At 39.0% G+C, this 22,307-nt stretch overlaps 1 protein-coding gene across 6 annotated transcripts in view; it reads left to right on the forward strand.

Moving 5' to 3' along the window:
* Positions 1-3,839: 3,839 nt before the first annotated feature.
* Positions 3,840-22,307, forward strand: part of Pex5l (peroxisomal biogenesis factor 5 like) — a 233,590-nt gene continuing 215,122 nt past the window's right edge. For all 6 annotated transcript variants that reach the window (XM_074073694.1, XM_074073701.1, XM_074073696.1 and 3 more), the window contains exon 1: positions 3,840-4,254. In XM_074073694.1, coding sequence (XP_073929795.1) covers positions 4,234-4,254 — 21 coding nt within the window. In that variant the 5' untranslated portion in view covers positions 3,840-4,233. The remainder of the gene's footprint in view (positions 4,255-22,307) is intronic.

Consider the following 22,307-nt stretch of genomic DNA (forward strand, 5'->3'; position numbering starts at 1 on the left):
TGGGGATCTTGTTGAAATGCAGATTCCAATTCAGTAGGTCAGGAATGGAGCAGAATCGACATTTCTATAAGGGTCCCAGGAGACTTTCCTGCTGCTGGTGCCCACAACCACACTTGGGGTCTTGGAATTTTATTAGAGTGGGAAATATTTTCTGGACCTGGGATCTGGTATTAAATCATGTGTATTTCAGTTGTAAAATGACAATAACATGAAAGGAACAAGATACTATCTTTATTTTCTTCAGAAAATAAATCTCTCCCATGTTGAGCTCCCCTATCAAGCCCAGCAAACTTAAAATCAGATTACTGATCATGGTGACATTGCTGCCAGTGTGTAAGGATGGTAAAAAGATGTGTTAGTAACTTCTTTCCACAGTACATATGTGGACATTCTTATGATAGATGTGTGATTAGAGTTTGGTACATATTACAGATTCATTATCAAAGTTGTCTTTGCACGATTCTAATCATTAATATGAAAAACTAGAAAATTCTATAGAAGACAAAATAAGGCAGTAAAATGTTTGGCAGAAAATTTGATTTTTATTCAGATATTCCTGACATGAAACAGATATACCACTGTTGCCACTTGCCTTTGTTCCAAAAGTCACCACTCCTTTTCCTAATTCAGGTATCTGGTTAATTTACCTTCTGTCAGTTTTACCATAATGACTCCTTGGGGAGAACAGAGATTACACAGAAAGATGTCTACTATTACTACAGTCCTAGAATAACGTTATACATGTTTTTTCCTCTCAAGATCTCTTAAAAACCACTTCACTTGTAAAAAAAAAAAGGATTACTACAAATACTGTCATTCATTTTTTTTTAGATAGGTGCTATAAAAAAGCATTAGGGTTAATCAGAAGACAGTTTATACCAATCAATTATCCACTGGTATATCTACTTGAACATGAAAGTTCTTTTTTTTTCTTTCTTTCTCTTTTTTTTCTTTCCTTCTTTCTCTCTCTTTTCTCTTTCTCTCCCTTTTTCCTTTTCTTTTTTTCTGCAAAAACACCAAATTATTTGAGCTAATATACTAGATTTGGATGAATGTTTTTGATCTAGGCAAATAAGATACACAAATTGCTAGATGATTGTGTGCATCATTAGAATATCACGATACTGACTCTTGATCTGATGATCAATCAGGTAACTTCTCATAAAGCTCCTATTTACAGGTTTTGAATGACATATATGTATCACAGAGGAGATTAAAGTTCAAAACTGAGTTTAGATGTAAACTCTTAATGGAAGAAATTATGGAGTGACTGCAATTTTTAAAAATTTTTTAAAGATAAGTCTAAACAGATTTAGCTTTCTGATGTGATAAAATGTCCTCCTGCAGGAAGCTGAATTGTAGGTTCCATGGCACTCTCACATAGAGCTCTCAATAAATATGAATGGATGAATGATCAAATTAATTAAATAGGAGGCTATTGAAAGCAGTTCTAGCACCCTAGATTCCTATGTAAGCAAACCCCCTCAATGTATACAGCCATATTCTAGGAAAGCGAAACTTAAGCTTACCTAACCAGAAACAACCAACCAACATCCAACTATGGGCTTCCCATCAGAATGATCCAAGGACACTGTTCCACAGTAACTAATCAATTTGTTTGGTCTATTTCCACATCACCCTACAAAAGCTTTCCTTTCAACTATCTTCAGCAGAGCCCTCATCTGCCTGATACATGAATGTTTGCTCAAATAAACTCTTCAAAATTTTAATGTACCTCATATCTTTTGAATGAATGAATGTATAAATGAATGAATGAGAAGAGGAATGCCTTCACAGAGATTTTGTGAGTGTAGGGAATAACTAAGTGAATCACCCACATATAAGAAAGGTTGTCTTCAACTCTAGGTAGCAGCCATTTAGGTTCAAATGCTTTATGGTTGTTGGCGCCTTGAATTTACCATTAGATAATAATAAAAACAAACAAAACCTTTAGCCCCATTGTTACTTTACAGATTTCTAGCACTTTCAAATCAAAACACAATTTCACCAAGGTTTTTAGACCAATATGCTAGTATTTTGTATAATGAAGTGCTTGAGGTATCAGGAAACCAGCACTCCTCTTTTCTGAATTAGAAAAACATCTATTTACACATTCATATGTATAATTTACAACTCTTTGCATGCATCCAGTCTTTAGCATCCCTGTGAAACAGACTGGGAAGATGTTTGAAATTTGCCTTATTTCACAAGTGAGAAAAAAGGGAGTTTAGCGCACCTGTCCCAAAGAGCTAGAACTCTCCTACTGACTCCTAGTCCTGTGCTCTGTCCTGTAAAGGACAATAAAACAAGAACTGGATGGCCTTTTACATTTTATAGTGCTTGTGAACATACTCAATTTTCAGGATAAAATATTAAGTTTATCACACAGGATGAGACACGAAACACCTAAAGTCCAAAGAAGTAAAAGAAAATTGTCCAAGGTTAACTACTGGTAGAAGCTGATAGGAGCTCCTGCCTACCAGTTCTTGGTCCCTTTGTGTTTATTTGCTTGCTTGCTCATTTTACTACCTCAAACGCATTGAATTAGATTAATCATTTCTTTAGTTTGTTTCCCATTCTCTTCACTGGTCTATGCTTGGTTCTGTTTTATTTAATTGCATAGTTATTTTAGAAAGGGTAATAAGTGTCCTGTGAATCACCAACCAACATAAAAGCTAAGACCAGTGAATTATAAAATGCTTCCCCCTCCCTTGCCCCCACTTCCCCTCACCCCAGTATCAATATTTGAATACTATATCCATTGTTCCAACTATTTTCCTTTTCGTATAGTTATATGAATACATATGACTATATGAATATATTTATATTCCTGGGGAGTTTATAGTCACATTTTAGCTTTATGAAAAGTGTATCAGGCCGTAAGTAATAGACTGGGGATTATACCATAAGTAATTTGGTGGATATGTGTGACTAGAGATCTTTTAACAGTATACACACATACACCAGCTCTTTGAGTGCACAGATAAACATTTAATGTATAGACTACAATCAAACTATCTAGCCTTTTCAATTTAAGACATATTTAAATGCGCTCCACCTATACATTATATGGCAAAGGCCCATTCGCTCAACAAATATTTACTGGGTGCCTCTATGTGCCAGGAGGTACTGTACTGTGATGGGATGCATCAGCAAAACAGATTCCACCTTTTCACCTTTCACCCTCTACTTCTCTCTTTCTCATGATAATAACATTGTATAGGAGAGAGAGAGAATAAATAAATATAGGAAATATACAGGATTTTGAATGGTTTTAAGTGCTGGGGAGGAAAATAAAGTAGGGGAGGCCCTTGGGGACTGGAGGGTTGTCATTTTATATAGAACGCTCAGTGATGCAATGGGGGTGGGACGGGGAGAGTCCTTAGTCGTAAGATGATATGGAAGTAACTTGAGCTGAATCAGAACAAAACTGAACTCCTCCAGAGCCCCCACGCTTAGCCTATTGTGTGAGTAGGACACGGGTTCAGCCAGTGTGAATGTCCCCCCAGAGACAATGCATTTCCTCCCACTTTTCTTCCAGCTGCCCATCCCTTCTCTTAGCATCGCTACGCCACACCTGAACGCCGCGTGCCAGGAGTTTAACACTAGCTGGGAGCAACGCCCGTGGGCACTTTGCCCGGCACGCGCGCAGGAGGGCGCGCCCCGCCCCACCCGGAGCCGCCCTCGGGCAGCTCCCGGCCCCAGCGGGGACGCGCGCGCGTGCCCGGGCCCGCGGCCTCCCGGCAGGAACGCGGCCAGGAGGGCGGCGCGCGCCGCGCTTGGCAGCTGCGGCGGCGGCTGGTGTGGGCGCTCACGTCAGGGCCGGGAGGAGGAGGGGGTTCGCAGGGAGGAGAGGGAGAGAAAGAGAGAGAGAGAGACATGAGGCAGCCTAGCAGGAAGCGAGAAAGAGTTCAGAGGAGAAGGAGGGAGTTTTAGAGCCGCCCGGCGAGCCGGACTCGTGCTCGCTGCAGGAGAGCGTGGCCGGCTGGGCTCCTGGGCTCCTCCGCGCTCTCCGGAGTCCGCTTTCAGCACCCCGAGTGGAGAACAGTTCCCAGCAGCCCGCTGCGCTGCCAGGGGCTGCCCGCCGCCGCCGGGTACCTGAGCCTTCTAGGGGGGCTCAGGGACACCCCCAGAACCCAGTGTGCACGCGCCTTCTCCCCTCTTTGGTGCGCGAGAAAACACTGGGGAAAAGCATCCGGCGGCCTCAGGGAGCCCTGAAGAAGCCCAAGCAGAATGTACCAGGGTCACATGCAGGTAAGATATTTCCATGGAGCTGGGAAAGAAACATTGTGGCTCATTTATGAGCCAGGCGGCTCACCAAGTTACTGTGGTCAAGTGCTGCCTTCACACAACTCAACAAGTGAGGTGGTGCAACATGACCATGACATTTCTGTCCAGTGCTGTCAGTAACACCAGACCACCGGTGTCTGAGGGTGGGATAGGGGGAGGAAAGACCTCGGAACTTCCATTGGGGAAGTTTGCTTTCTGTGCATTCCCTGATCCTGTTCCTTTAAGCAGGCTCAAGGAATCCAAACAGAGGAAACCCTGGAGATGACCGTGTTTCCGTTGTAATCCTATTGATGCATCTCGGCATGTATGTCAACTGAAGGGCAAACAATAATAGGAAAGACAAAGCTTTTCCTTTACCCATTTTCAAAGGTTTCATGACACTTAAAATACTTTGCCACTTTTACATTATCTTTAAAGTGTTATTTTTAAAATGGTTTGTGCTGTATTTTTACCCCTTCAGACGGTGGGACATTATAGTCTGTCCCAATAGTCACAGGATGACTTGGGAGGATGAATTTCAAACATATGTCCAAGAGGCTCTAGTGTTTTTCTGGGAGGTGCTTCTCCTTCTTTTATTAATGCTCACCTGAGCTGAAGCACTGCTTTTTTAGATGCAAGCACTCTACTGTCTTGGGCAAGATTACCTTAACCTTGACTCCAGTTCTCATTCACACGGTTGGTTCTTTCGTTGATTTTTTTCCCTTATAAAGGCACATGTATGCGTTGGGAGAAAAATCAAACACTAACTCAGGTTCCAAAAGTATGAAGTGAGCGCTTTTTCCCCCCAAATGCTTCAGCCATCTGGTTTAATGCTTAGGCTTTCTTTCCATTCCAAAGATGGTCAAATACAAGCATCGTAAGTAGTGCCTGAAGGTGTGTAACATGTGAATACTGAGGGTGTTGCCTCTGTCTTTTAGAGCAATCAGAAGTAGATAAATTGTTGCCTTCATGATTTAATGTTACCCACTATTTAATTTCCAGGTTCTTGGGGAAAAATCTTTGAACTATTATTTACTTCTGATAAGCCACAGTTATTGTATCATATTCCTAAGTTTTGTAAGAATTCTGAATCAGCACTACCAGAATTCCAAAAGCATTTCCCATATTACTGACATCATCCTGTTCTGAAAATTATTGAGACTATATTACATTTGATGGATAATCAGTATAATTTTTTAATATATAGTAAATGTGATCTACATGTTTGTTATACAAGCTATGATAACTGGGAAGTTTGTATCAAAGGAACTTTCAAACAATGACTGCTAAAAAAATTAACAAAGGATTATTACTTTAATTTTATGCTTCATCTTTGCCCAAGAATGATACTTAAAATTTTATTTATGATGTACTTACTATTTTAAATAGTTCCTTCACAAAGGTAAAATAGCCTTTGTGAAGTTTTAGTCAATAAAGTCAATTCTCAGAAAATTGCTCATTTACAAAATTCATAGTTGACTGTCTAGTGCAATTCATAAAAACAATATTTTAGGTTTAGAAATATGTTTTGTGAGTATAGAGTTAAAGAAATAGTCTGGTAAGTTCATGCAACCCCAAAACAATTTTAACTTAATTTTCTAAATATTTCAGGGGAGGATGTTATTGAAACTTGAGTCATCTAGAATGTCTCAGGGCTTAATGTCACTTTGAGAGAATAGACAAGAAGTAAGTCTCTGCATATGTTCTCAACTTAATGTTTTTCACCTATTCACTGCTGGAACAGCAAATATGATGGCTTGCAGTAAAACTCACGAATCTTTTCTGCCAAGCCTAACTTGAAAATGTTACCAAATAGAGATTGTGATCAATATGCTTGCCAGAATTTCAGGATACAACACTTTTCCTCCATTTACTGCTGAGCATTAATGTTGAACATGAAGTTTTCAAGGCCTTATTTAATGATACGATCTGAATGGAAATTCTCTTTAACCCCCAAAACATACATTACAACCTGATTTTATGATATATTTCTTTCTTTACATTTTTATACTCCAAATCTCTAACTCAAAGAATATTATTTAACCTATAGGTAAGATCTTCATTGTGTTGGTATATTTAGAGAGATAAACAATTGTTCCTTATCAGAGATAGTATCATCTTGTCTGTACTTGAGTCTGATCATAGACCAGAAGAAATAGAGTCCAAACACTCCAAAATGTTCACGATTAAAATCTGAACACACACTGGGTCAGTGGACCAGGGGTGAGCAGATTTATTAACATTTTCTGCCCCCTTTGGAGTGCATTGGTACCATTTGGCTGATACCTTAAAACAGGATGAAACAAAATGTTCGCAATCATTTGCTATGCTTTTTAATTCTTCTCTTTACTGTACTCCAAACATTTTAAAATTAAATGCTTCAAAAATACGCAGTCTGGAGTAGGGGTTGATCTTCACATGAAGCCTTCAAAAATAGTGTAATTTAAGACTCCTGTGATGCCTTTGTTTTTGCAACTTAATGATTTTGCAAATAAGATCTACTAATTCTAATACACCTAGCTAACTCATCTACTTTATGGTGGGACTTCAATTCATTTTAGAAGCCACAAACTTTAAAAGTACACATTTGGTTTTTTCTGATAGTTCATTGAAAGATACAAAGTGGCATCTCTTACAGACAGAGCACAGATTAGTAGAATATATTTCTTGTTTTCATAGTAAATGACACTAGTATATTTCTTACACACAGGGCCCAGGAGTTGTGTTGTTCTCCAACTGCATCACCAATTATTTCCAAGGGGAATTAATTACCCCAGCAACCTAAGCAAAGGTGGTTTTCTTTAGTGTCTGTTTTATATTTATATTAACTTCCTTTTCCCTTTTGACCAAGGGAACTGAAGATAATTAAACATACTTTAGCATCAGTTCTAACAAAACATTCTATTATTGATAGGTGACCTATGGTCCTAATCCCACCAATACCTCTGTGTGCTCCATGCAGAGGTGTTTATTTGCTTATGTGCATATGAGTTAACACTGCCAATTAGAGCAAGATTATTCCCTGACTCTGAATATTTGCTCAACCAACCTTGTTTTTTGTTGGGATAGGATAAATATAGAACAATATTTGAAATAATATTTGAAACAATATTTAAATTGAAAACTTTCAATTTTGAACTCAGTTTTCTTTTAACTCTTAATGAAGAGCTCAAAGTAATTTTTCTTTTTTGTTACAAAAAAGTTATTTCAGAAGGCAAACAAAAATCTTGTAATGACAACTGATCTTTATCATAGGTATTCAGAAGACTTTTTTGTTTTTCATTTATTCAAGACATCTGGGGAATCTGTTCACTAGCTCTAGCTTCACAGCACACAAACCAAAGAATATTTAAATAATAAAAAATTGTAAGATTATTAGTGATTTTATTTGTCATCCCCCCCAAAGGATTTGTGTTTGTTTTTATTTATGAGTTTGCTTAAGCTTTTCCTTACAATTTTCCTGATGAAACACAGCTTAGATAATATAAAATATGTTAATACATTAGATATGGCTACAGAGGATTCATTGGGTTCACTCAAAACAATGCACATAAGAAGCCAGTCTAATGTAGGCTGTAGAATGTTGTTTTCAACATTTTTAATAGAGCTTCTCATAACTGCAGCCATCAGCCAAACTAAAGCTGGTGATATTTATCCTGACTACTTCCACCTAACAGATTCACCCTCCATACTACCTTTTTTTTTTCTATTCTGTGTCATTTCTTTTTTAACCCTTTGCAGAAGTATGAACTTCTAACAAATATATAAACAATAGCAATATAACACCCACTCACCCACCCACTTAACACAGTGGTATTTATGACATTAGTTTGGCATGGGAGCAGGGTGTGATGTTTAGAGGAGAATGGGCAATGCTTGGGTTGGTTGTGTTGTTTTGATCAGGGGTAGCTATTGCCTCCCCTTCTTCCCCCAACTCAGAAGGCACCTACTCTTCCTCAAAACAAATCTTCCCATGAGTGATGGTGAGCACTAGTACAATGGACCTAATGTATGAAATATGAACTAGAATTCTATAGAGGGAAATTCATGTACAGTTAAACTCATGCTCAAAATTATGGCAAAAGTCCCAGCAAGATTCTGAAATGCCTTTCTGTATATTCACAATGAATAAAGTTTAAAGTGGTGTAATGTTGAGCCTTTAACACTTAAAAATTATAATAGTCCTAGTATAATGTTCTAGGATATTCGTTTAACCTAAAAATCTCATACCCCAGTGATTTTGACCAACAGTTTACATTAGATACTTCTTTTAAGATTTATAATATGGGCTTTACAGATTTCATTTATAGGTTATAGACATTCTTACTAAAAACACATGTTTGAAAGTGAAAATTCCAGCATATGAATGTTTTGACTACAAAACATTTTTAAAAGAAAAGACTATGAAAAGGTTAAAACAAAATTTGTTAATTTAAATCCTGAATCTCCAGTATTACCACTGCCAACCTTGGAAACATTAGGATGTGATGCACCATGTAGTCAAAACATCTGGCAGGCTGTTTTCTTCCTTCCTTCCTTCCTTGCTTGCTTTCTTTCCTCTTTCTTTCTTTTCTTTCTTCCTTCCTTCCTTCCTTTCTTCTTCCTTTGTTTCTTTCTTTTTCTTTTTATTGAGATCATGTTTCCAACACTGGCATAAGCTAGATCTGTTTAGAGCCTTCATATTTTAGAATTAACTTCTTGATACATTTACAGAATAACCAGCACTGAATATAAAGGTAAACCCCAAATTAGTGTTTCCTTATCAAGAGACCGAAGTCCAATCTGAATCTTTGAGACATCTAAAAATTGATGTAATTTCAAATAGGTAGAGAAAATTTGTTTCCATGTTTCTAAAGTACTTATCACCTTTTTATAATTCAGGATTTTTGAAAGATAAAATTACCTCAAATTATATTGTATAACCCATGAGAGTTCTATGAACAGGGGGTTACATTTCTCAATGACTTTTTCTTTCACTCCCACCTCACCGGCTTCTACCCCATTTCACCTTTGCTGGATCTTTTAATAAGGATACCAAATGGAAGACTTCCTTTCCCAGCTTGCTAAGAAAGATTATTACATCTTATATATTATATTAGATTTTGTCCAGAATACAAATAAGAAAATAATTATTACTCTATCAGTTAAATATCAAGACAATTACTGATTGTTATGAGCTCAAAGTATAATACAATACACTGTCAGTGTTGTCCTCTAATGTCATTTTGACTGATCCTTATTAGAAACCAACATACTACTTCTATTCAAACTCTGTTAGATAAATAAACTGTATAATATTTAATGTAACATTTCACTGAATACATCATCTTTATGGATTGTCTTTTAGACAGTTGCTGTTAGAAACAGCACAGATGAAAGTAATGAGCTCATTGAGGTAGGAAGAGGCTATTTATCTACCATTTTATTCAAGAGAAACACACATAACTGCCAGCAGCTCTGCAGGAGGGATGGTTTGTATTACAGGTGCATACTCCTCTCCCTCAAATCCCTGCTCGTGTGCAGGTAACCCTGGAAACCCAGACAAAACCTGCATTGGGGACTTGGTGTAGCAGCATGTTTTTTCTCCCCAAAAGAATGCCATATGGTGATCTATGAATCATGGAGAATCCAAGAGAGAATCGGTGCTGTTTTGATGCCAGAAATCTACCTAGGGAGTCACAAAATTCCCACTCCCATACACCCTCCTAAAAATCATGTGGTTCCTAAAGCGACTGGCATGGAAGAGAAATTCAAAACCATCCCATGTGAGTAATGGCTAAAGGGACGCTTGGCTTGGAAAGCTGAACTCACAGACCATAATGACACGGTACAGATATTTGAAGGGTGATTATTCAGGAAAGGAGTAGATTGTTCTATATAGGCTTAAGGGTAAAACTGGTGTCACATCGTGATTAGGTAACATTTTTCCTAAAGGCAGTGATAATAGAAAGGTACAGCCTATAGCCACAGTTTGGCAAGATGCCTTCTTGAAGATTGAAGAAGTCTAGTTGAAGGGAGAGCTGATGACTGAGCAGAGCACAGTGTTCCTGTGCACGCAGAACCCTGTTCCCAGACCAGTATGCCTCATGGAAGAAATTCAATGAACAGCATCTGGAAAAACCGCACTGCACTAGGTATATTGGAATCTTTATGTGTATTTCTATGTGTCTCCAAAACGGAGTATGATCTACTAAAGTAATGAACTATAATAAGTAAAACCCAACATTTCCTCAGGAAATATTCCCTGGTTACTTGTCAGTATATGGGTGGCCTCCAGACAGAAAGTCCTGCCAGTAACATCATGCAATGTGAACAGGCACAGTGAACAATCAGAAAATATGGAACCCCTTAGGAAATAAGAAAGAGGAAAAATTAAAATGCCATGAGAAAATGAAGCTTCTGCAGCTGCAAAATATCTCTTCACCTCTTTTCCCATGGCTATTAAGTGTAACATGCATGCTGGTCCTGAATTATAACCTCTGATCACATAGCCTTGTAACATTTGATTGGGCAGGTGATCACATGAACATGAAACACCTACAAGCTTGTTGGGAATGCAGAATCTCAGGTCCCACTGCAGACTCACTGAATTAGAAATTGAAGGTTTTTTTCAAGGCACCCACTAATGTGTATACATGTTAACATTTGAGAAGCACTGATCTGAAAAAAACCTCTACGTAGAGAACAGAGCTGGATCAGTTGAATTGACACCCTAACAAAAAGCTAGATTCGTGGGTAGCTCTCTGACATCATATAGGCAGGATGAATTTCCTGAAGAAGAAGCTGGCAAAAACAACTATCACAACTGTATGTGAATAAAATGTCTCGTTATACTGAGATCATGTTCATTCTATGAACACTCTAACAGTCACCCTGTGAGTTGTAGTTTTTTCTTCTGGAGAAATGCACAATAAACATATTAGGTTTCTCCTAAACAAAATAAACCTAAATAAAATAGAGTACTATTATGTCTTCATCCCCGTTAAGTTTTTTCTTCTTCAGGATAAGCAGACCTGATCACTGTTTCTCCTAACTACGTCTCTGTTTTTTTAATGACTCCATGAAAGTACAGTGGTCCAAACAAGACACATTGCTCAAGATCTGACCAACCTCAAGTACTGTGAGCCTTTTTATGTCTTGGAAACGCTATCTATTCAGATAGTCTGAAAGTGCTTTAGCCTGTTTGTATTAAATTGTTCTGACATTTTTGTTCTCTGAATCACTTGGGAGCTATTTTGCTCGTGTTTGGTCTGTATATCAAAATAAATTTAGATTCAGATGTGTTGACTAGAATATTCTAGGTCAGCAGTTCCTTAGGTCTGTTTTATTTATTAGCACAAATAAACAATTGTGCTAATGTTTAGTTTTCAAGTTATGGAATCATTAGTGTGAGGAACCCTTGAAAAAGTTCTGTTTCACTACCTTATTTAACAGAAGGGGTAACTGAGGCCAGGTGTGGTAATGAATGCCTGTAATCCCAACTGGGCAGGAAGTGTAGACAGAAGGATCATGGTCTGAGGCCAGTCTGGGTAAAAAGTGCAAGACCCCATCTAAAAACTAACTAAAGCAAAAAAAGGCTGGTGGCTTGGTTCAAGTCTACAGAACCTGCCTAGTAAACGTGAGGCCCTGAGTTCAAACCCCTTATGCCGAAAGAGAGAGTGAGAGCATGCTGGGTAGGATGGGGGAGGAGGGGAGAAGGAGAGGAAGAGGGAGAGAGGAAGTATTGGAATGAAATCTGCTTTATTCTGGTACACCATTTCCATTGCACCTTTATTCTTTATTTTCACATTTATTACATTAAAAAATCTAAGTGAAAAGTAAACATCGTAATAAACCATGAGGTGTTTCCAAATATCCAGGTGTTTGGCATTTACTCACTAAAATTGACATTTTCCCATTTTTCAGTTTTAGTGTAACTACTTGATATTTATATGTTCCATTTGGCTCACAGTGGAAGAAAGTCTGGCCTGGAAGTGTGCTTTAAGAACTTCTATGAAAAGTTGTACTATTTCTTATCCTAAAAAGTGTTCACCACTGTGTCCAGGTAGACTCACTGGATTGACCATTTGAGTAAACTGGTTTGACAAGTTCTTGGAACCAGCTGTCTACATAAAAATAAATCAGTTGGGGTTCTTAGCTGTAACAGAAACCAACTCTGTCACATTCAGCAGCAAGTGGATTTATTAAAAGTATATTTAAACATTTAGCAAGCATAGCAGGACTGATGAAGGCAGAAAGATAAACATTTTGCAATTATCATACTAAAAAAATTGGTTTAAACAAGGATGATCAATGGAAGCTGAATCTAAGGCCAGAGGCAGTTTGATTGGAAATGGGAAATATCAAAATATCATCTATTAATTACAAAAGAAAAAACTAGTAACTTTCTTTTTTTTCTTTTCTCCTTTTATCGTTTTTACATTTACCTACATGAGTATACATTATTTATACCACCTTATCCCACCCTCCCACCCCAAACTAGTAACTCTAATGACTAAATTGGACAATACCATAACTAAATAACCAAAATCAATGTCACAGATAAGGGACACATGGCTATCATGTGCTTCTGAATATGATGCCCTGAGAAAGAGACAGCATCACTCAGGTGGCATTCATGTCAAAAGTACATTACCAGAATCTAATCATAAGAAAAACTCAGGCTGTCCTATCCCCAAATGGGGATATTCTATAAAATAAAGAGATTGTGCTTTTTTCCAAAATATCAATGTCATAGAAAAAAAATAAGGAAAAGCTGAGCAGCTGTTACAAATTAAAAGGAGACTGAAAATATAAGACACTAGGTACAATCCATGATCCTAGACTAAGTCTTGGACTGGAAAGAAAATTGCTATCTGGGACACCAATGATTCATGTAATTGACAAAACTCAAATATGGCCTGGAGATTAGGTTTGTATTATGTCAGTGTCAGCATTAAATTTCCTGAATTGGATAACCATACTGTGCCTGTGTGAAAGAACAGCTCTGTTCCTAGGACTGCTGTATGAAAGGGTAAAAGGGCATGGTGTGTGCAACCTCTTCTCAATTGATTTGGAAATGATAATTAATAGAATGTCTGTATGGAGGGAGAACATAAGGGAGGGAGAAAAGAGAAAGTGATGTTCATAAAGCAAATATAGCACAATTTTTCTGTAGCCTTGAGATTATCTCAAAACAAAAAGGCTTTTTTTTTTTTAATGTAAAATCAAAAGTACATTGGGGCCAGGCACTGGTGGCTCACACCTGTATTCCTAGCTACTCAGGGGGAAGAGATCATGAGGATTGTGATTTGAAGCCAGCCCAGGCAAATAGTTTATAAGACCCTATCTTGAAAAAAACACATCACAAAAAAGGGCTGGTGGAGTAGCTCAAGGTGTAGGCCCTGGATTCAAACCCCAGTACTGCAAAAAATTAAAAATAAAAATAAATAAGTCCATTGGGGGCAGTACCAGACTCCTAAAACTAGGCTAAGGATGGAAGGACCAGGCAAGAGCATAGCCCAAATTAAACTCTGGGCCAATGTGAACCCAACGCTGCCGTCACAAGGAACATCAGAGCTTAGCCCCAGCATCACGAATTTGGACACTGGTTTAACCACTATACCACTGCTGTTGCTGACCACAGAAACCTCATTTTGAAGCTTCAGCTGCTGCTCCTCACTGCCAGGGCAGACTGCACCACAGCTGCTTCTATGTGTCCATGTCCTATGTGAAAGTGAGAGGAGGCATGGTGGATTAGTGGAGCTGCACCACAGATCTACACCTGGCTGCAAGATAGACTGTGAAAGTGTGTGTATGCTTTCCATTGAGATTCAAAACATGGGCCATTTCACAAATGTAGAAAGACAGTTTAGATTTGGGAGTTGTTGGGTTTTTTTTGAAAGTTAGATGGCCACTACAATATGTTATGGATATTGCTGGAAAGTTAAACAGACACCTAAGCTCACTACCTTGAAAATAAAATAAATACCTAGCTCTCTATGTTGACTTGACTCAAGTCCAATCTGTCTTAAGGGATAAGAGTTAAAAGGAAATAATTCTCTTTAAGCCTGTACTTATTTAGTACTACTTGCCCCTATGTTCAGGCCTCCAGGCAAACATGGCAAAACTAGAGTATGTTGGTTTATTAAATCATGCAGGAAAGAAGAGAAAAATGATCCCACTATCATTCATCAATGTCCATTTCTTGCTCACTGCTATTCTTTTTGAAAAACTGGAAAGAGCTCTGTGAAGAATTCACTAATTAATCAGGGAATTAAAATACATATCATGCACCTTAAAGATAAGAACATCTTTTCCCTCCATATGCAGGAATTAATATAGAAAACTGGGCACATTAGTGTTACAAATTCATCTGAAGGATGATTGTAATCAAGATGCCCTGTGCATTTTGATTCATTAATATTGATATGCAGTCTCTTATATAAGTTGTTAGGAAGATTTATGTAAGATAAAAAAAGTGTTCTTAAGCTTGGGGAGAGATTTAATTAAAATAGAATCTTGGAAGTATAAAGGTCTTTAGCACAACGTTGTCATTTCACATAGGAGAAAACTGGGAGCTAAGTCTTGATGGCTCAGATTCCTTGAACTAATTGTCTTTTCTCAAAATTTAGGGAAAAAAACATACTGAGAGACTTTTGTTGACATGTGTCATACGTGGCTTAATAATCCTTTACATTTGAAAAGGCAACAAACACATTGGTATGAGCGTCCCTTCCAAAATCAGACATCCCCAACTTCCCATTCTGGCTTCACCACATAGTATCTATATGATCTTGCTCCAATCACCCATTCTTTAACCCCATTCTCTTCATCCATGACGGGGAAATAATAAAGGTATCCACATACTGTGGTGACTTTGTAAGGATTAGATGGCATCAGGAGATATAAGGAGCTCAGATTTCTCAGTTGATGCTGTCATATTTTTATGGAGCTAGCAAAATATTTCATATGTGTCATGTGTGGAAGAAGCTAACCACAGCAGTGCCTGCTGTATTAGGTTGTTCACATAGTGGCTGATGTGATTTTTTTTTTTTTTTTGCTCTCTCACAGTGATGAACTTTTATTTTTCTTTTCCCCCATACCCAAAACTCTACCTTCCAAACATTGAATATTTCCTCTTCCTTCACTATTCCTCTCAAATGTTGCTTCCTTAGTCAGTGTTGTTCTGCACATCACCACCCCCTGGCAAAGCAGAAGGATGTCTTCTTCTGTGTATCCTCAGCATTTAATACACTTCACTAATACCATAATTAACATAGAACCATCATTATTTTTATTAGTCTCGCCAACTACTATAGGCCCAACTGTGGCAATGACTACAGATGAAAGAATGAGATAGTGAGTGAGTGAGTGAAATACTCAGAAGGGAGTGTGAGCATTCTCTTTCTTTCTGCTTCCTGGTGACTGATGTGAGCTGCTCCACTCAGTCACTGCCCTCTCCATCATGATGGACTGAAGCCACAGGAGACGTAAGACACAGCAGGTTTGGAGCTTGCCCAGGACCACTGCAGGGACTGCACTGAGATCACACTCCTCTGTCTCTTAGGCAGGAGCCCACATGCTGCAGAAATCTGGCAAAGAGTCTCCTCTTGGGGGCCATGTGAACTACCTCATAGGAGATGGGCAGTGCAGGAAATGGGCACATCTCCCTCCTGAGCCAGCAGGGCCTCTTCAGTGGGTACCAGCAGCTGGGCTTGGGGATAACTAGGCTGCCGTGCACTTGGTATGAGGGATGCAGTCCTGCGTCTCCACATACCTGGAACCACCACTTCACACCTAGGAACATGGTTGTGCACCAGTTGGTGAAAATTACCCGAAGTGGCTGAGGAACCTACTCCTCAGCCCACCCCTCTGGCTTGGGAGTGAATCCCAGGGTCAAGTTTAGAACATCCTCCTCTCCTAACCTTCTATCACCATATGTGGTGATGCTCTCAGCTGGGCACTCGGCTCCACTTATGATGATGCATCTGAAATCACCTGCCAGTCTCCACATCTGCTGTCACCAGCCTCGCTCTGGTGCCAATCTGTCCCTCCTGAAGGCCTCAGAGATTCCTCTCTGGCTTCTTCTCCTGTCCTGCAAGATGGGCTGTCTGTCCGAGGTGCAAGTGTGCCCATAATGCCCCTGCAGAACCCTCCCATAAGCCCCTCTGCCCTGTGACAGGCCTACTGCTTCCTCTGAAGTTGAGTCTGCCCCTCTCCCTGCTATGGCTTAGCTTCCCCCAAACAAGTGGCACCACTGCAGAGGTCCTGCTGGACTCCAGAATTGCCCCATGCTGTCCTTCTGCAAGAAGCATAAACTAGACCAGATAACTCACTGAGCAGTTGCCACATGCGAAACACAACACTGAAAGCTTGACATCAGTTGTCTCATCAATTTCTCAGAGACTGCATCATTCATGTCACAGACTTGAGGACTCTGAAGATCAGTGTGGTCCTATATGGTAGAAGTAAACTGGCATCCAGGCAGCTGGGGCTCCTAATCACTATAGCACCCAGCCTTGGAGCTCAACCAGGGTCCTGAAAATGTGCAGCCCCAGCTGGAAGGCACCAAGGCCACAGGATGGCACCCTGGAAAAGTGGGAAAAATGCTGGGGAGTAGGAGCATTGTGAGGATTCAGGGCCTGGGTTTAAGCCCTGGCTCTGCTGCCTCCTGACAAGATGGTGTGAAGAAAGTGGCCTGGCTTCTCCTGGCGTCAGTTTCCCTTCTATAAAATGGGAGTTAAAACCAATACTTTGCTACATGTGAAGAAATTGGAGCCCTTGTGCGCTATTGGGAATGTGAAATGATGCATCTGCTGTGAAAACGGTGTGGTAGTTCCTCTTAAAATTGAAAGTTAAAAATAGAATTACTGTATGATCTGGCAACTTTACTTTTGGATGTATACCCAAAAGAACTGAAAGCAGGGCTTTGAAGACATTTGTACACCCATGTTCACAGCAGCATCGTTTCCAACAGAGGAAACATGGATGAATGGATAAGCAAACTGTGGTCCATCCATGTAATGGACTGTTGCTCACCTCAAAAAGGAAGGAGATTGTGATGCAGCTATCACATGGATGAACCTTGAGGACATTCTGCTGAGTGGAATAAACCAGTCACAAAAGGACAAATACTAGACCAACTAATAGCTGAGTAGCTAGAGTCAAAATGAAAGAGACGGAAAGCAGAATGGTGGGTGTCAGGGCTGGAGGAGAGAAAATGGGGAATTAGTGTTTAGAAGGGACAGAGTTTTAGCTTTGCAAGATGAAAAATGTTCTGGACACAGATGATGAGGATGGTTGCTCAGCAATATGAAGGTACTTAACATGGGACTGCATGCTTTAACATGCTTAAGAAAGTTAAAAAACATACTCAGAAGCATCCTTTAAGAACAAGGACTGCAAAGAGCAGTTAGGATGGTCTCCCTATCGAAGGATCAGGATCCCAGGATCTGTTCTATTCCCATGAGTTTCAGGAGCAAATGCTTATCAAGTGAAGTTTCCACACACTTGAAAGGGAATCAATTACAGAGAAACCTTATAATTAGATTGCTGCTGTAATTAACCAACACTCCACTATGAAAGGAGTCTACAGTTTAATGGGCTTAGCCTCTTTAAAGCCTGAGGACAGTCTGGGATTGCAGATTTAGAAATATCATAGATTTTTCTAATGGGTCTCTAACTGGCCACAGTAATTTGGAATTAGAATCCACCCAAGGGTCTAGACACTTCCTCACCACCTTAGATAGTTGTCAGTTTTTATTTTGATAATATGTTAACACACTCCTAAGACCCCTAAGACCCCTAAGACCATGACAGAATATCATAGTTGGAACTGCCCTAGGAGGATGTCATTTGTTCATACCCACTTGTAACGTTTGCTTATACCCCCTCCCTTAACTCCCCAGTTACACACACATGACAGAGAGAGAGAGAGGGGGAGAGAGAGAGAGAGAGAGAGAGAGAGAGAGAGAGAGAGAGAGAGAGAGAGATCCAAGAATCTAAGGAAGGAGCTGCCCTCATAATAGTCATTCATTATTGCCTATTTTGTGAGACTGTCTGAATCTGAGATCATCGCATAATACTCCCCACAGCCTGAGATATGGAGGAGTAATTCTTCCTGATAAGACATAGGGGGAAAAGATTTTAAAAATTACATGTCAAAGCAGAGGTCTCTAATAGAAGTGAGGAAATAACAATGCCAATGACATGTGCCATCTCTGGATAAATTATAAAAAGACACCTCTGTGGGTAGACCAAATACACAAGGACCAACCTCCTTCCAGAAGACACAATCCCACATTCCAGAACACAAATTGGCAGGTGGAGTAGAAGACTGGATTTCAGACCTAACCTGTGCCCCTCATCCAGAAATATTTGCACAGCCAATCTGCATAATCATATGTATGTTCCTGAAGGAGGTCTGCTCTACCAAGGATCTAATCTGTCCATGTGTGTGTGTGTGTGTGTGTGTGTGTGTGTGTGTGTGTGTGTGAGAGAGAGAGAGAGAGAGAGAGAGAGAGAGAGAGAGACAGAGAGAGAGACAGAGAGAAAGGGAGACAGAGAGACAGAGCAGGTGAGTGGCAAAAGGTGAAAAAATTAGCCTGCTTCCCCAGATATTTTCAAACCCAGATTAAATGTGTCTGTTAAGGCTTGAATGGAAGGTGATCAATTTATACTTCCAGCTGTAAGCTTCTATTTTTATCAGGCCCTTAATAATACATGTATGATACAACATGTCTGTGCTTGGTCAGAATGGACTACTAACCATATAATGGAAAATAAAAAATTTTAAATTAGCTAACATCAAAATACTTGATCTTTCTTCTGAAATCAAATATCAACCTCTCCTAATTCTTCAAGTAATATGACTCTTGGAACCACCCTGCTGGATTTCTCTTTCTCTGTCTCCAAATACTGAAAAGAGATACTTTCCTGCAAACCTATCCCCAATTCAGCAGATTCTTAGTATTGATAAAACACTGTTATCTTTGCTGATAATAGTCACTTCTCACGAGAGCCTTAAAAAGTTAATCTTTAGAGTGCTTCAGTGAGATTGACAAAGAATAGATGTTTTATCTCTGTTATGCTTATAAAGAGAGTGCAGTACACAGGGTTTGACCATCTCGTCTAAACTTTTCTGTCAAGTCAATTGGGAACTGGGGACTAGAATTTGGGTCCTCAAATATTTACTCTATTGCTTGAGCTCACATAGCAAATTCAGGCCACGTCTCCACATCAGTACCTCAGCTACTGCAAAATGATTCAACTAGCAGGGACAAAAGGATTTTGAAAGTTTTCTGGAACATTGCAGAAGCCTTGGAATATAGAAATGTCTGATGTAGTCCTTCTGTCATTTATTCAAAATAGATGCTAAATCCACATAGCTTTCAATTTCTTGCACTCAACACTGTATATTTAATACTTTGAGAGTACCTTTGAGTGTGATGGGGTGTACTTGCCTAGTAGAGTAGAGAACAGCCACCAAATATCCATCTCTTTGTGCAGAACACCTCCCTAGAATCAGAAATTCCCAGGAAGTCAGCACAATGTTAAAACTATGGGCTTAACCAGAGCTCTGAAGCTCAGTGTAGAGTTGCTTTGTGCTGCATGTACAGAAGCAGAGCCTTGGGCTCCAATGTATAAACTAAGCTAAAACAAAAGGTCCTTATATAAATATTTTAATTTTATATATTATGTATGATTTGCTATCTAAAATATTTAGTAATATGGTGTTTGTGTTACTCAGTGTTCTGTTACTATGACAAAATACCTGAGATAATCAACTGGCTCACAGTTGTGAAGGTTTCAGGCCATGGTCTGTTGACTCCATTGCTGTAGGTTCTATAGGTCATGATGGGGAACATGTGGCAGAACAGAGCTGCTCACTTCATGGCCAGGATGCAAAAGAGGAAGGGGAGCCAGGGTCCCACAATCCTGTTTGACAACATGCCTCCAATGACCTGAAGACCTCTCAATAGGCCCCACCTCTTCCCAATTTCCACCACTTCCCAATAGTGCCAAGCTAGGGATCAAGACTTTGACACATATCCCTTTCAAGAACATTCCAGATCCAATCAATGGTTAACCAAATATTTCATGTTTTAACCTCTATTGAACTGGTCTTTTAAATGCCTGATTTTACTATTGAAAAATTGCTCACTCTTTATCTGGAAGAGATCTCTTAGTTTTTTATGCTCTTAAACATCAATTTTATGTGGGAAAAGAGAAACAAAAGCATTGTCAAAAGACAACTACTTCTAAATAGCAGGCCCAAGATTACTGTGGAGGAAATATGCATAGATCTTACCTATCTCAATGTATATTAAATTCTATTTTAAATGAAACCACTGCCTCCTAATTTCTTAAAATTCATTTTAAACTGTCAATTAACTTAGAAATGGAATGACCAAGAGTTAGCATTATAAAAATCAGAATGTGATAGTATTGATCGGTTAGCCCAATGTGAAATTAAAAGTACCAAAATAAAAATCAGGGGTTTTTTCATAGCCAATTTTGTCAAAATTAATATTTTAGAGGTCAGCTTCTAGCATCCTCTTTAATGTCCCCATTAGCACTTACTAGATTTTGTCTACTTCTCTAAGTTGGACTGGGCTTTGAACACCCACTAACTCACTCCCTGGCTAACCCTGCTTATCCTTCAACCTCCAGTTAAGCATGTTTCCTGCAAGCAGTCTTCCCTGAGCCTGCGGGACCTGTTAGAAACCATCCCCCATGTTCTCGGAGCACCCTGAGCCGCGACAGAGCTCTGTCTTTTTATCTTTTTAACTCTGGAGCCCAGAGCAGAGCCTGGTCATGGTGGATGAACAATATCCCTTATCCACAGGGGATAAATTCAAAGACTGCCAGAGTATTCTTGAAGCCAGAGGTATTAACAAAATCTACATATGCTATCTCTTTCTTTCCTACACATAGCTAAGATAAAGTTTAATTCATAAATTAAGGTACAACAAGAGATCCACCATAATAACTAATGATATAATAGAACAAATACAACAATAGTAAAATAATAAAAGCTATGTTTTTGTGTAAACCTTGTCTCTCTCTCTCTCGTTCTCTTAGAGTGTCTTTTATACTCCCCAGCTTCTTGTTATGATGTGAGACTATACAATACCTTCATGAGGAGATGAAGTGATGAAAATGATGTGACTGACACAAGCATTTGTGACATTGCATTTGGCTGCTACGTAAGGGTTACTTGAACACAAGCCCTGTGATCCTGTGAGTTGATCAGATAACTTAGTGACTTGGTTCTTAGTGACTGATGGGCAGGAGGTGTAATTCAGCATGCACATGACAGGTAGAACAGAGTGAGATGGCACAAGACTTTGTCATACTACTCACAATGGAGAGAAACTCAAAACTCATACATTGTTTGATTCTGGAATTTCCATTTAGTATTTCAGATCATGGCTGACTACAAGTAACTGAAACTAAAGAAAGCAAGACTGCAGATAAGGGAAGAGTATTATACATACTGGATTAAAAATGAGCCATGGAACTAATTCTTCTTTTAATTAGCCTTAATTAATCTTCTTGGTTTGATTTAAACTTCTGAAGATTCCCATAGACCAATATAAAGTAAGCCTTTTATCTGGGATAAAATTAAACTATTATGAGAATGTACTATTCCCTTTAAAAATCTATTATTCCCCAGTAATCTATTCAACTCCTGTCTGATTTTTTAAAATATCAGGTGTAAGGAACCAAAAAAAAAAAAGGGGGGGATATGGATGATCAGGCAGAAGGATTGGGTCCCAGGCCTGTTTCTGACCTAACTAGAGTATGTCCTGGGGAAAACAGCTTATTCTCTGTGGGTCTCAGTTTTCCCATCATAAAACGACTAAATGATCTTTCACTGATACTATAATTTTATCCTTCCAAACTAAAATTTAATCAAATTAGTGTTTAATATTATAAAAAGATAATTTCAATAAATGGTATCTATAGTTTATCAAATAAAGTTAGGTTTTTTTGGGAAGGGAGGAACTGTTGATCCACTTTTACCATAACTTTAGACCAATATTTTGTTTCCT

The sequence above is a fragment of the Castor canadensis genome, chromosome 5, assembly GCF_047511655.1.
Source record: "Castor canadensis chromosome 5, mCasCan1.hap1v2, whole genome shotgun sequence".
Classification (NCBI taxonomy): domain Eukaryota; kingdom Metazoa; phylum Chordata; class Mammalia; order Rodentia; family Castoridae; genus Castor; species Castor canadensis.